This window comes from Chamaea fasciata, unplaced genomic scaffold (genome assembly GCF_029207755.1).
Source record: "Chamaea fasciata isolate MVZ Bird 193981 ecotype frontalis unplaced genomic scaffold, bChaFas1.0.hap1 SCAF_3, whole genome shotgun sequence".
NCBI classification, from domain to species: domain Eukaryota; kingdom Metazoa; phylum Chordata; class Aves; order Passeriformes; family Sylviidae; genus Chamaea; species Chamaea fasciata.
The window spans coordinates 12,504,322-12,519,543 of NW_027094088.1; the positions used below are offsets into that span (position 1 = coordinate 12,504,322).

General features: G+C 43.9%; 1 protein-coding gene across 1 annotated transcript; it reads left to right on the forward strand.

Moving 5' to 3' along the window:
* The first annotated feature begins 443 nt into the window (after positions 1-443).
* Positions 444-14,507, forward strand: DTD1 (D-aminoacyl-tRNA deacylase 1). The gene is made up of 6 exons (XM_066178061.1): positions 444-545; positions 2,461-2,551; positions 4,508-4,743; positions 8,296-8,393; positions 12,361-12,537; positions 13,899-14,507. Exons 1-5 carry the CDS (start codon positions 503-505, stop codon positions 12,514-12,516), a joined length of 624 nt encoding a protein of 207 aa, XP_066034158.1. The 5' UTR covers positions 444-502; the 3' UTR covers positions 12,517-12,537; positions 13,899-14,507.
* The last annotated feature ends 715 nt before the right edge of the window (positions 14,508-15,222 follow it).

Consider the following 15,222-nt stretch of genomic DNA (forward strand, 5'->3'; position numbering starts at 1 on the left):
GCAACCTGGCCTAGTGCGAAGTGTCCCTGCCTTTCCAGCCCACGCCTTTGATTCTATAGGCGCTTTTACAACCCAAGCCCTACCCAGCCCATGCACCTACAGACCCACCTATCCACATGGGCTCCTCAGGTCCTTAGAGTCACCACCTCTTTTCCCTGAGTGCTCCTCCCAGCCACTAATTTTTACGGGCCACCCGCTGTGTATAGGGGCAACCCTATAGCTGTTCCTATAGCGGATGCCGCTCTGCTTGCGTGCATATTCTCCTTTTCGTAGCCCCCTCGCCAAATCCCTATGGGCAATAAGAGGAGGGCCAAACACCTGGACACGCCTGTCCCGTGCGGACCTATCCCTCTCCAATAGAATTCCCTATAGCGGCGGTGCCGGGGCTGCGGCGGCACCTCCCGTGCGCCGGGAGGCGCTGCGTGCGGAGCGCGGGGGAGCGGCCGCCGCTGCCAGGCGCCGTCGCTGTCTCCGCTCGGCGCCGGCCGCGCTGCGCTGCGCCATGAAGGCGATCGTGCAACGGGTGGCCCAGGCCAGCGTGACAGGTCAGTGTGTCCCGACCGCGGAGCTGCGGGGGCCGGGGGCAGCTGTGTGTGTGTATGTTTATATATTTGGGTGAGTGTGGGTGTGTGCGGGCATTCCCCTCCCCTTGTCCCCCCGCGTGGGTTTGGCGTGGGTCCGTTCGCTTGCGTTTCCCCCGGGGGGCCGGCCCCCGTAGGGTGCATTGTGTGTGGGGTGTGTTTGGAGTTCTGTGTGCAGCCTTGCCTGGCATCCGTGGGCTGGCAGTCACGCTGCCATCGTCTTCTCTAGCGCCTTTGTGTTGGCAGCACAGTCGCAGTCATCTTGCTTCGCTTGTGTTCGCGGAATCAGAGTATTCCGAGTTAGAAGGGACCCACAAGGATCTTTGAGTCCAAGTCTTAGGCCTGCACAGGACATCCCCAAGAGTCGCACCATGTGCCGGAGAGCATTGTCCGAACTCTTCTTGGGCTGTGGCAGGCTCGGTGCTGTAACACCGCCTTGGTGCTGTGACACCGCCTTGGTGCTGTGACACCGCCTTGGTGCTGTGTTAGTGGGGCTGCCTTGGTCACGGCCGTGCATTGCTGTGCGTGTGGTGGCAGTGCCTTCCATCCCAGTGCCCCTCTCCCGTGGTTTGCATGCCCTGGCACTACAGTCACAGTCGTCTCAGTGCATCGCAGGCACGTTGACAGTGCAGCCTGGATCATCTTTTTGCGCTGCTTGTGTGTGTCAGTGGTGTTGTCCCACCTGCCTCCAGGCGCTGCTCGCCTGGGTCCAGCCCCGGTTCCGTTAGGAATGGTGTGTGCTGATGGAACGTCCCTGCTGTTGCACTACTTTGGACCTCCTGTGCTCAGGGTGCTTAAAATCTCCAAGAAGTTTGCCCGTGAGGCAGTGAGTACCGGCTGTGGGAGTCTTTGGTGTGCAGCAGGGTGGCCTTCAAGTTTTCAAGCTTCTGCCTGTGTATCAGCACTGGCAGAGGGTGTCTGTGAGGGCACAGCTTTTGTGCACAGGTGGGACTGTGGCCACAGCTGGTCACACCCTGTCAGCACTGGGGTTCTTGCTGGCTTAGTACCACTTTTCTGGAGAGAATTTAAACTGTTGTTTCTGGCTGTTGAAGAGTTTGGGAGACAGTGCTGTACTTAGCAGAATAAATTTCTGGACTGGAGGAGTCATACCCTGATCCAGCCACTAGTGCACAGACAGTTTCAGCTTTCACTGGTGGCCTGATCTTTCATTTTGTGGGATGTTTTGAGCTTTTTGTCCCAGTCATGAGCCTGGATGGAGTTTTAACAGTTGGGTAACTGGTGCTTATCTCAGTTTTAAGAGTGTATTTATTCTTACTACAGTCATCTCAGGGTCAACCATGTTAAGATAATTTAATTAAGATAATTTAAGACATTTCTTAGGAAAACACAACAGATCTATGATAGTTTGTATTTTATTGTAAATGTCCTTAAAGGGGTTGTTTTCCTAATGAGGAGGGCAGAATTTGCAGGTTGTTGAAAGTCATGTTTTGAAAAATCCATGAGGATTCCTATCAGGTAGAAATCACCTGTTCAAAAAAAAATGCAAAGTGTGAAGGGAATGGTGGAGTAGAGAAATTGAGTGCACTTAGTGGCATCAGCCGGGTGGATAACTTTTCAAGGACTGGGGAGAGTTTTACCACCTTTGTGTTTAAGACAACTGATCCAATTGTAGTATAAAATCTTTGTATGGTGTTTTTAAATGCTGGAGTAAGTAACCTAATCTCACAAAGAAGTGGTGGCTTTGGAAAGCTTTTGAAAGAATGCTTCCATGTGATCTTTCAAACTTGAGACAGAGGAAACAGGGTTTAGAATGCTGATTTTTTTAGTGGTTGGACAGCTGAAACCAGTCCTAACTTGTGCCATAAAACAAGGCAGTGCATTTAGCCTTATTTTTCTTTTCCCTCTCTCCTTTCTCCAGTGGGTGGTGAACAAATCAGTTCAATAGGACGAGGCCTCTGTGTGCTGCTGGGCATTTCTTTGGAAGATACGCAAAGAGAGTTGGAGCACATGTAAGTCACTCCCTTCCTTTTGCCTTGTAGTCTTCCGTTTGTGCATTGCTGATACCTCTGCAGTAGCCAAACAAATCAGCTATTCCTACTGAGAAATTCAGGTTTGCCCGTTAGCTCCTTCAGATTTTACCTTGCATACAGGCTTCTTAGAGTTTTCTCTTCATGTTCCATTGAGAAAAATCTGTTCCCATTTTCTGCTATGTGTTTTGTATCAAGAGTGAACTTTTTTAGGTGTCTTTCCTTTTTGAGTCCAAAAGAAATCTGTCGTTCAAGGATGGGATTTTATTTCCTTTTAGTTTGCACCATGAGTTTTGTTCTTCCTAAGGTGGGGTAGTCTTGTCAGTTGCTTGTCTGCAAACAGGAATCAGTTTTGGCAGCATGGAGGACTGGCTCTGGCCATCTGTTCCATGGCCACAGAGTAGTGGGATTCAACCAGCAAACATGTGCAAGAGAGAGCTCTCCAGGGGCTTCTTCTGTCTCTTTTGGACTGGTTATTGCTCTAGGGCTGACCTCAGTCCTTGCAAGGGCAAAAAAGAAACAGGTGATGGAGCTGACTGTTGTCAAGAAGAAGGGTTTTTTATTCTCACGTGCTTGTTTGCCTTACTGTTTGCCCCCCTTAGTGTGTAACATCTGCTCTGCCATTGCTTCCCATCTCTACCTTGATGGATGTGGAAGCTGCTTCTGAATATTGCAGGCAGGAGATCTGTAGCTACCGTGCTCTCAGCACCAGGTTGTTGGGATGGCTGACACAGGGAGGGCAGGAAGGCAGCATCTGGGCAAAAGGAGTGAGAGAAAGCAGCTTAACCAGGCTTTTCAGGTCCTATTAAAGAAAACTTTAGTAATCCTGTAAATGAAACGATGAACATCTCTATGAAGAAAACAGAGCAGTGATGATGATTTAAGCCTTCTGCTGGGGCCTTCCAGTGGATGCTTTCAACAATCCACTTCATTCAGGAGTTAATTCTATTTGCTGTTGACACAAATATTGGCAAGGATGTTCTCGTCACTGTGCCTTAGTGATGGCAAAGCCCTGAAGCTACACCATAACAGTCTCAGCTTTGTCCTGGACTGACTGCCTCATCTCTGGTGCAGTGCAAAATGTCTGACTGATGATTGCAGTTGAAACCCTTTGCACCTGATAGGCTCCTTTGATGCTGCAGGTGTGGAGAAGCCAGAAGAAACCAAAGACAGGAGAGTGGCTTGGATGCAGTCCTGTTACCAGTCAAAGTCCTGACATGGACTGGGTTGCAGCTGCCTGCTGCTTTTCAGGATCCACTTGTGAAGGTTCCCTTGTTGTCTTGAGCCAATCAATTCTGTCTCCTATCTCTAAAAAATTGGCCCAAAATTCAAACCATTTTGCTGCCAGCTGCAGTTCTGCCCTGTTCCTTGGATTCCTCCTCTCATCCTGATGAAAAAGTGTTGTCGTCATCTGGGCTGTGGGGCCCGGTTTGGGAATAGTGCTAGGAAGTGAGAAAGCAGGAGGAGTCTATGTGAATCATGATTGGAAACAAAACCCCACAGTTTTAAACACAGTTTAGGATGATCTCATTTCCTACTGAGTGTGATTTCCTGGTGTGGTGGGAGGATTAAAATTCCCAAAGCTGTTCACACGTTAAATAATGTTGTGACACATAAAAACAGACAGTAAAGAGTGAGCTTTCTTACTTCCTGTGCCATCCTTATGTCACTGTGTAACATGCAGTTTTTCTGTCCTGGTACCACACTCTGTAAAATGATGGTGTGGATTAATGACCTGATGCTGTTGTGTAGCTGTATAAGGGCTCTCTTGGTTAGGGCTCTGCCTAATGTGGTGAGATTCTCAAGGCTGGGAATGAAGGTGCAGAGGGATATCTTGTTATGTGGAGGCAGACTGAATATGCATGTGTTAGCTCATTCCGTATGGTACCTGTTGATCCTGCATGGGACAATTTAGGAATTATCTTCTCCTCCTCCCAGGGTTCGAAAGATCTTGAACTTGCGAGTCTTTGAAGATGAAAGTGGGAAGCACTGGTCCAAAAGTGTGATGGATAAACAGTATGAAGTGTTGTGTGTGAGCCAATTTACTCTCCAGTGCATCCTGAAGGGAAACAAGCCTGACTATCACATGGCAATGCCCACGGAGCAGGCAGAGTCTTTTTATAACAATTTCCTAGAGCAGCTAAGAAAAGCCTACAAACCAGAGCTTATTAAAGGTAAGGACAGAAGGTTGGTAAGGTCCTTGCTGTGACCAGTGGACACTTCCTGTGTGTGTTCTTTCTGATTGTTGCTTTCTTTATTCTGTGATTTTCTGTAGCTGAAGGGACGTTAATACTTTCACTAGAACCTGTCAGGGTGATCACTCCAGTCTTCCTCTAGCCAAGCCATTTCCTGGTCTTCCTCTGGGTGACATGTAGATGTTTTTGTATTCCTTTTGGCAGCCCAGAGGGGCTGCAGCCATGAGAACAAACTCTGAGGTCAGGCTCCCTCAAAGGCTGGATGTTTTGTGCTGTATAGACAGATTAAGCCAAGAGAAGCACTTTTCTGAGAAGTGTGTTTAGTGAGGCTCGAAGGTGTCACCAGCGTATGATGGACAGTACAGTTCCATCTGTCACTTCCACATCCTGTTAAATGGAATTGTGACAGTGGGAAGTGTAATGTGCTACTTGAGAACAGCTTTTGATTTAGACTCTCTTTCCTCAGCTCTGTGTCATATGGGGAACAGTTTTCTCTTTACCAGAAAATGCCTGGCTTCCCTGGGCACTTGTGCTATGTCCACACTCAGTCTTTTCTGTTCGGTTTTCTGAGTGCTTTCTGTCTGTTTGCATATTCAGATATGACTTTTTACTACACTTGACCCAAGACAAGTTTGTGGAAAACACTATTTTTTAAATGGTGTCTGTTAATAGATAATGGTTGGCCTTACTTTCCTTGGGAGGAAAAAAGTAAAAAAAGACAGAAAACTGATAGCTGGGGAAAGATTTAGAGGCTAATTTTCATATTGACTCTAGGTTAGGGTAATTATTTCAGTGTTTTCCAAGGAGGTACAGTGAAATGCACACATGTCCACGTGTCCAAAAATGTCAATTTTTCAAGCTTTTCTAACTTGATATGTTCTTCCAACATTTGTTCCTGATATGGAATGCATTTCTGATAGCCCTTCAATCAGTTTGTATTTTGACAGGAGCTTTTTGAATTCCTTCTCTCAGTGAATAGCAGTTGTGTACCTGAAAATAATATTAAGTGCTCTTATTTTGGTACTTTTTTTGCCGGTGCTTTCTGCAAAACAAGCTTTCACTTCTGCATTTTTTTTTCTGTGATAAAAGCACAGATTTGGAAACCCAAGAGTGCTATTGTGTCAGATAACACATGCATTTAAAACTGCTGGCAGCACTGGAACTATCTGTCAGTTTATGATTTTGCTTTCTCATTAAACTGTGCCAGTTGTGGTGTGTTGCACCCAAGTCTGTTAAGATTCTCTTTGGTCGAAGTTTCTGCTGTGCCAGTTGTTTTGCCAGTGTTTTTTTTTTTTTGCTTCTTTGCTATCTGGAGAATCTGTACTCACATTGCCCCTACATACACAGGCACACACACAACAGTTGTAGTTATTGGGAGATTAGAGTTTGATTCTCTGGATTGCTGTAGATGTCCTTCTGTTTTGATTCTACAAATTGCTTAATGCATTTTAGAGGAGGAATTTAATCAGTGAAAGTGGAATTTGTGTAGCTGAGGTAATGACAGATCAATGAAGGTCTTGTCCTAGCTCCTAAGGGCCGTGTGTTTTCTGGTTCCTGTTTGTGTTCAGTAGAGAATTTGGCTGTTAGAAATTGTGGGTGCTGGACAGGCACCTCCTCTCTGCTCCCTGGTCTACCTGGAGCTTGCCAGCCAGGAGCTCTGAGTGGGAATTATTCCCCAAAGAGAGGCACAAGCCATTCTTTCACACCAAGCGCAGTGGGACACTTGACAAACAAAATCTTGGAGAAGGTTCAGAGCCATGGTTCCTAGTTAAGCACAGTTTAACACAGGGGCACCCACATCTAGGAAATAAAAGGCTGCATCAGAAGTCTTTGCTTGTTGTACTTCAGTGCTTTCTTGTGTTCTTAAACATCTCACTCCCCTCTGAGGAGCAGAGCTGGTGACTGCAGGCGTGAGCACTCTTGTTGTGCAAGCTAATATCCACATATCAGACCTACCAAGGCTCCTCCTTATGTTTAAGGGCCTTTGCTCCTTGTGTTGAATGTGGATTTAGTCTTCTGAGGTAGTAAAGATTAACATGGCAAGGAGTGTGAAAAGTTTTAGTCCCTTAGTAGTAATATCTAAGTAAATATGAGAGGATTGTTCCACAAGGAAGAGTTTAACTCAGATTAAGGTTTGGTACAAGTTGAAAGCACAGTTATTCTCCCTGATTAATTCCCTTTGTGAGTGTTGTCACTTCAGAATAAGTGCTCTTATTTGGAGCAACAGTATTCACATGAGGTTAATTAAGAATAACTTTACAAGTAGACAAGCTTAGAAGTATAAAACCAGTGTGAAATTTCTAGGTCATAAGGCTTGAAATATGTACAAAAATATTCTGGAAGTAAATAATACCTCTTTTCAAGTCTTTATGGCTCAGATGTGACTTCTCTGACTCGTGTCAGGTGAAGATCTTCCATCTGATGAAGGCATGCATGCTGGGCTTTTAGAGGCAAGGAATTTGGAGAGATGGGTATCCAGCAGAATGAATTTGTCACTTTAATAATACTTCTAGGATCCTGTTTTATTGCAGAAGATGTTGCCAGATGAATTGTTCAGTCCAGAAGTCTTAAAGTGGGGAAAGATGAAGAGCAGCAATTAGAAATTTAAATGTGTGAGGAGAATGGGAGGGAGCTGTTACAGAAAGATGTTCCTTGACAGGTTCTGGTGCCAAAACAAGATAGAAAGTGCTTATGACATGGGAGTACTTTGAGTGTTCTGGTGAAGGTGGGGATTTATCTGACCACTTTATCGGCCTCTGGAAAAAAGGGCTTGTGGAGTTTACTTTTTTTAGATCCATACACATGAATGGGAAATGGAAAAGACCAACCCTTTTTGTAAGTGAAGTACAGCAGATGATTGTAGAGAGCAATTTGAAAAGTTGTGCTACCACTAATAAAGTTTAAGATAATATTCTTTGCTTATTATTTTGTTAAAGAAAGATGCACTAGTGTTGACTGGGTTTTGTGATCACAGGGTGTAGGTTACATCTATGTATCTCTCAAAGACCAGCCTAGGTTACAAGCAGGAATGTAGAAATGGCTGTAGCAGATTGGGACTGAGCTGCATCCCGGTGTCCCCTGTTTTACAGTATTCAGTTGTCAAATGCTTCAGAGTAGGCTCCAGGTCTTCTTACCTTTTGCCTAAATATAAAGTTTCATCAAAACATCAGGTGGTCAGTTGGACTGAATCCCTAGGCTGAACTGTTACATCCTTTAAAACGTCATCTCCTGCCAATGAGAACTGCCTATCATGAACTGTGGACCTGTATTACCTGTATTATATCCCTGATTACCTGTAGACTTGGTTTGTTTTGTGCGTGTTTCTCTACTTAGCCGTGTATTTATCCTCTCTGAATGTCAAGCTACATACCTGGTGCACATACACTGTTTTTTTCTTAATTTTCTGCAGTTCAATAGTTGACTGCTCTTTTATGTATTTTTTATTTCTTTTTGGTATCACAGTTGGTAAAAGCGTCAGTGTGTGTTATCCTCCCAAGGGCCCTGAGCACTTGTTGTCTCTTCCCTTTTCAGATGGCAGGTTTGGTGCCTACATGCAGGTCCACATCCAGAACGATGGTCCTGTAACAATAGAACTGGAGTCCCCAGCAGCCACTGTTGATCTTAAACAAGTAAGTGACCCCTAAGGTCTGTCTGGAAAGGACCATGTATCCTCTGCAAATTTGTAGCATTCCTGTTGTGAAGCAGTACCCCTTAGGTGCAAGGACCTTGTCCTTCCTGTGCAGCCTCTGAACAGACAAATAATTGCGTGGTTTTCTTCAGTTTCCTGGCCTGTTAATGGCTGCCTACTGTCCTGGGAAAGCTTGTGTGTGTGTAATGCAGAACAGCTTTTCACAGTTTATTCCTCCTTCTCACTAAAGCTGTTGTTTAATCATGACTCATTAACAATGTTTTTAATAAGTCTGGACCAGCCCCCTTGCCTTTAATGAAGTTTCTTGCCATGTAGGAGCTTTTGCATGTGTGTGACTGGGTGGAAGTGGAGAGGTGCCTGTCTGTCAGAAACAAGGGAATAGTGAATTTCAATCCCAAATTTCAATCTGGAGTGGACAGGACAGTGAGTTAGCTCTGCTGAGGAACAGCACAAGCTGTGCTGAAAACCAAATGCAGTGATGAGGCTCCCTCCTCCTCTAAACACAACAGTGGCCAGTTTTTCCAGGCTGAAAGAAAAGGGGGAGAGATTGTTGTGCTTCAGCAAGGCCAAGCCAACCTTATTTGTTGTGGTGGTTTCAGTGTTCATCAAATTTTGTTTGCCAACTGGGAGACAGGATTTTGGGAGAAAAAGGCGAAGCAGGCTCAAAAGTAAAACAGATAGATTTTATTAATATACACTAAGAAAAGAAAGGAAAAAGGAGAAAAAAACCCCCATTCAAACACCTTCCCCCCCCTTCAAACTGTTCACTTTCCCACTTAACACAGAGAGAAAACTATGATTTTCAGTCAGTTGCCACCATTTACACACAATCTTACATCACTATGGGAGAGGAACCTCTCTAGAGTTTATGGAGAACACGCCACAGGAAAAGGTCTGGTGGCTCTCAATGTCACAGATTTTCAACTGCCTGGAATTTTGCATATTCTGTGCAGTTCCACCCATATAACAGTTTCTCAAGCTGCTTATGGGCCTCTGCATGTTTGAGGTATTATTTTAAGAATGCTTTTCTAGTATAAAACAAGGATTCTCTTCTTCTATCTCTAAAATCGTCTCTATCTCGAAAGAAATAGCGACCTCCTTTTATGCCCAGGAGCCGAGGCCTAATCACTTCCTCTCCAGAATCATCTTCATCTCAAAGGCTGAGACCTCCTTATTTTTTTCCCAGGAGCCAGGGACATACTCTATTCAATTAAATCTCATTTTGTATCAATACACACAACCCTTTGACTAGAACTTGCATTCCCCCAAACAGCATTATGATATTACAAGGAATAGTCTATTTCTTTATAATTCACATCTAGAGAAGTCTGGTCAGAAATGTTCACTTCCTCCATGCCTTCTTCCAATAGTCTTCATCAGTTCTTTCACTGACTTTGTCTCAGTGCTGTTTCTCTACATTTCAGATCACTCTGTCTTCCATGGAGGAGGGAAAAGGTCAATGTCTTTGCCCAGAGTCTTTTTTTTTTTTTTTTTTCTCCTCTCCAGCTTACTCTCGGAACTTCAAAACCACAGGTAATAGTGGTGGGGGGGAGGGAGCATGCTTAAGAACGCTGATGGACGACCCTCCTCTACCCCGGTCAAATCCAAAGCAGTTCAAACTTGGATCAGCTCCCTGGAGCTCCAGAGAAAGATTCTCAAGATTTTCTCCTCCCTCGGACCAGAGGCTCCGGCAGCCAAGCCAAGAACACTTCCAAGCTCTTCCAAGCCCTGGCGCAGGGCCAGCACTGCCGGTCTGCAATCCTCCTCCTCTCCCCATCGCAGGAGCTGGGGGAGAGAGGTGACACTGCCGGCCTCAGCCACTCTCCCACAGGCAGCGGCCCCCCCGAGGCTTGGCTGGGCCTGGCCCCAGGGAGGCCTAGCCCGAACTTCTGACTTACAAAGTGATGTTAGCTCCTTGCCAGCCGGAAAAGGAAAAAGGGCCGAGTCATCTTGAACCTTTGATTTAAGTCTGGGCTTTCCAGAGGCATGGACAACACTCCTATTCGTCAGCCAAGCTGTCAATCCATGCTATAACTTCGTTGAGGGAAAAAAAAAACCCCTTCACATTCAAGCTAAACCACCACATTTGTATAATACTTCACTTAACCTTGATGAAATTGTTACTGCAGTTTATAAAAAAGGCATGAGGGAAGAACCAGGAAACTACAAGCCTGTTAATCTAACCTCAGTGCCTGGAAAAATTGTGGAAAAGAGCATGCTGGGTGCTACTGAAAGGCATTTAAAGGACAATGCACAGTCAACATGGATTCAAAAGGGGAAGTCCTGTCCAACTGATTTAATACTCTTCTACAATAAGGTCACCTGCCAAGTGAAGAAAGGGAAGGTGGTGGATTCAGTTTTTCTAGATTTCAGTAAAGCTTTTGATACTGTCCCTTGCATCATCCTTCTCAACAAGTCCTCCAGCTATGAAATGAGCAGACACATGTGCCCTGTGTTGCCTTAAAAAGCTTGGTTTGAAGTTGGTTTCGTTTTTACCTTCCAGTTCTGTTCTGGACTCCTGTGTCATGTTTTAGCCTCTGAAAAATCTACTTCTGTTTCTAGTCTTCCTTTCTGTACCCTCACAGTTCAAACCCAAAGAGTTCTCAGCCAAGCCATGCATAAGCAGCAGTAGCAGCAGCTCTGTTTTTTGGAGTGAGAACTGCTGCCCTGTGTGTAGGTGTAAAATAACCAAGGAATTACCAAGGTGTGCAGGATTCTGCATTTCATTTCTTTCTTGGCTTGTTTATTGGCTTGTTTAAGGGTTTTGCCTTCACAGTTCAAGGCTGCCTGCTTTACCCATTTGACAACACCTTCCTTGTGGCTACAACGTGGCTGAAGACAGGGAAGGATGCTGGTTTTTAAACTTTTCTCTGGCAGTGTAAGGCCCAAAACTCCCTTGCCAAGCCTCTTAAAAGGTCTTTGGATTTTTTTCATGTTCCCTGAGTTAGACACAAGGGGGAAGTTCCAACAGGATATTATCAAGAAGTCAAAAGAACAAAAACTTTACTGGCAACCTTCAGAAGATCAGACAGCTTTGGCCAAAATTTAGAGCAACATCCAGTTAACACAAAACATTTCACAAAGCATTGACTTAACACATTCAAGTTCGCAAACTCCAAACCTGTCCAATTTTAAGTTGCTCAAAATTTGGAGGAGAGGGAATTAGAAGAAGAAAGATACAGAAAAGATGCAGAAAAGACCGAATATAGCTCCCACTCGCGGTCCCAGCAATGTTCAGCTGATAGAAATTCCAAGAGGAGGTGGGGTCAAGACATCCATCATGCAAAGTGTGATGAGGAAGAGCCAGTTTAAATTGTTGTTCTCTTCCTCTTCCCTGCCCATTGCATTATTCTTTTGCTGTTAAAAATGTATTAGTTTGTTTGTAGCATGGGAACTAAGGCTAAGAGATGGTGTGCTTTTTATATTTGTGCTTTCACCTTTAGCAAGAAGAGATAACTGAACCATCCTGCAGTGTTTAATGTGATGTTAGTAGGAAGAGATTAGACAAATAACTGCTGATGAATAGCTCTTTTATGTCATCGGATGTGACAGTGAAATATCTTATTTTGTCTGAGCAATTGTCTGTGTTTGTAATTGGTAATTGGAACTTTATAAGTCATTTGCAATGTAATTAGTAAAAATACATTTGGATTAGTCAATCCAGATGTATTTTTTGTATTCCTTGTTCTAGAGGGATATAAATAAATCCCTTCTCTTATACTTCGGGTGATCATGTTATCTTATGGTGATAATGCAATGCCTTTTCTAAATTTTTGAAAATCTCAGCCTTCAGCTTTTTTTTCTTTTTTGTTTTGTTGATATATGTATCAGTGGTGTGAATCTAAGTTGCAAGTTTTATACAAATGCTCACATTTACAATGTTTTAGAAATAGACTTCTGAAATTGTTTTATTACATGATGTATTTTTTTCCTTACTTTGTGAATAGCTGACAAAACTTGAAAAACAGCAGCAAAGAAAAGAGAAGACCAGAACCAAAGTGCCCTCTGAGTCAAGTAGAGAAAGAAATGCCCCCCGAAACAAGGATGACCCCAGTGCCAGCAGTGGAGCAGAAGGAGATGTGTCCTCGGAAAGAGAGCCTTAGCTCATCCAAGGCAGGCCACAGGTTTGGCTTCTCCTCTCCTCTGTAATGCTTGATCCCCTGCCTATTTCTTTGAAGCAGCACATGCAGACAGTGGCATTAGAAGAGCTGGAAGATGAAATTTTTTAATCTTGCTGGTTTTATAAATTTTACAATCTCTGCTCCCATCTGCAGTTGCACAACAGAATGTTGGGGTGGGTGAAAACCTCTTCCCAGCTGTGTGCTTGACTGGAGTTGTGGATCTGGCCTAGTTGTGACTGTTTCCATGTTGACTCAGGAAATCTGAGTTTGATCATAAAGCAGTGACTTAACTCAGAATCCCGCCTTGTGTTCTTCAGATACTTGGAGACACAAGGTTGTATTTCTGTCTGTCCTCACCTAGCAGGGTGCTTACTCTGGAACAGCCCAAATACAGCACAGTCCCCAGCACTGGAGATGAAAAACAGCTCAGAAGCTGGAGACATGGCAGAACAGCAGCTTCCTTTCATGGTTCTTACCTGCCCCTCCTCAGTTTGTTCTTTTCCAGGATGAGTTAGGAACAGGCTGTTTTATAGACCTCCACCATCTAATAAAGACATTAGGGCATGCATTGAGAGTCTAACTTGCCTCAACAGCAGGAGATCTTCTCTCCCTTCAGGCACTTGACCTGCAGGACATGCCTAGACATCAGTGAATGGAATTAGGCTCAATATAGACCTGAATCCTTTGTCATGGATTGTCTGCCTTTGTAGATAAGTGTTTATCATACTCTTCTAGTCAACTTTAAGACTTCAGGACACAGCTTTCATTACCTTCCTTCCCCCTTCCTGCCCTTGAAAAGCTACATTGCTGATTTTGACTTTTCAAATGTTTCCAAGCTCTCAACAAAACGTTATCATCCTCATCTGCACACTGAAGCCCTGAGCTGTCTGTGTGGTTTAATTATTAACAGCTTTGCAAAGTTAAAGTTCAACCTTTCTCTTATTTTCCTATCCCCAGAGTTTAGTCTGCCAGTGATTTATACAATTCAGTATTGTTCATTGCTCACAAAGTTACTTACTTTTTATTTCTTTCTTAAATCCATGAATTCCCAGGTCGTTAGACATTGGGTGATGATTTCTGTTGCATACAAGGTTTTCCCCTGACTGTTTCTGGGTTGTGTGTTGAAATAAGAACATTTTAGAGGGTTTGCAGGCCTTCTGGAGTGCTTTGGTCAGTCCAGTCTTTCCAATAATATTTGGATTTCTAAGGAGCTGAACTTCTCTAAAATGTGGTATACAGATAACCTAGCATTAGTTTTCATGCTGTGACAATAAGTGAAGATTCTTTTCTGTATGGGATTTGAAGCAATCCTGCTGTTTTTCTGCTTTACCTACAGTACTGTTCTTGTTTGTTGCCTTCCACAGTTTATTACACAAATGCTACACGGAATTCTTGAAGAAAGACCCAACATTTGCCTCAGCAACACTCTTCAAGGACTTTGGAAAAGGATGAAAAATGGGAAAGGAGAGCTGAGACATTAGAAACCTATCATTCTGTACTGAACCAACCAAAGCAATGCTATCAGATTCAGTTGTTAATGTGTAGTGTCAGTAGTGAAAAGGACTTGTGACATTTTTGTGTATGCATTCTCATATGACTGCTGAGTAAAGGCTGACTGTAGGCACATTGTAGCAGAACATTTCACTCTCAGTACATAAGCTCCATTTAAAGAATAAATCAGGGTTTTTCCTTAAACTTACACTTGAATTCTGAAAATTCTCTGAGCAGGCTTGTGTATTGATTCTCATTCTGTGGTGTCATGTGCTGTTTCCATTGCAGTGTGCAGATCTGTTCATATTTTAGTAAATTGTTAGCTGCTGCCTAACATCAGGTTAGGCAGTCCAGTCTTTCTGCATGGATTAAGTTATTACAAGGGAAGATTAACCTTTAGTTGTTTATCATGTGGAAAACATCTGTCTTGTAAACTTTTTTAAAACCAGAAAAGACTTTATTAAACAAATGATGCCAGCTGAGTGCCTGCTGGTGTTTGTGTATTGCATTCTTTGACTCACTCTGGGGTGTGACAGAAGGGGGGGACACAGAGCTGAAGTTGTAGGCCAACAAACACCTATTGCTTCAACTCATCCACCTTTCCTATGGAAGGTTGGAAGTCAGGCTGCTGACCTGAAATCTTTGCTGTTTCTAACACATCTAAGTAATTTATCGTTTGGTGGCCATAAAAATGCTGCACACCTGCTCCACCTACTGCATCCATGGCTGCTGGCACTTCTGTCACATCCATGGGAGGCAGAAGAGCATTTGAAAACAGCCAGCAAGAAACAAGAGCTGAGAAGAAGCTGCAAAACTGCCAAGGAGCTTTGGGGAAAATTAAAGACTGCAGGTTGTTACACTTTCAGAGGTGATGGCACCTTTTATATTTGCTATTCCCCTGGTTTGCCTTGCCCTTCCAGTCTGCCCTGCGCAACTGCTGTGACTGCCATCAGAGCCGGGATGCACAGCTCTCTCTCCCTGATTGTAGGGATAACTCGCTGGTCAGAGTTGTTAATCCAAGTGCACATCCTAGTTACAATGCTGCACATCATGTAACCACTGCGGGTTTTTGTTGTTGTTGTTGTTGTTGTTTTTTTTTTTTTTTTTTTTTTTTTTTTTTTAAACTTGTAGGCTGCTTGTAACCAGTCATACCAAGACAGGAGAGTTAGAACTGCACCCTGATGTGGTCTTTTAAAA

Coding starts and splice junctions, on each gene's coding strand:
- DTD1 (XM_066178061.1), top strand. CDS start 503: ATGAAGGCGATCGTGCAACGGGTGGCCCAGGCCAGCGTGACAG. Junction 2,552..4,507: donor CAAAGAGAGTTGGAGCACAT/GTAAGTCACTCC, acceptor TCCTCCTCCCAG/GGTTCGAAAGATCTTGAACT. Junction 8,394..12,360: donor CCACTGTTGATCTTAAACAA/GTAAGTGACCCC, acceptor CTTTGTGAATAG/CTGACAAAACTTGAAAAACA.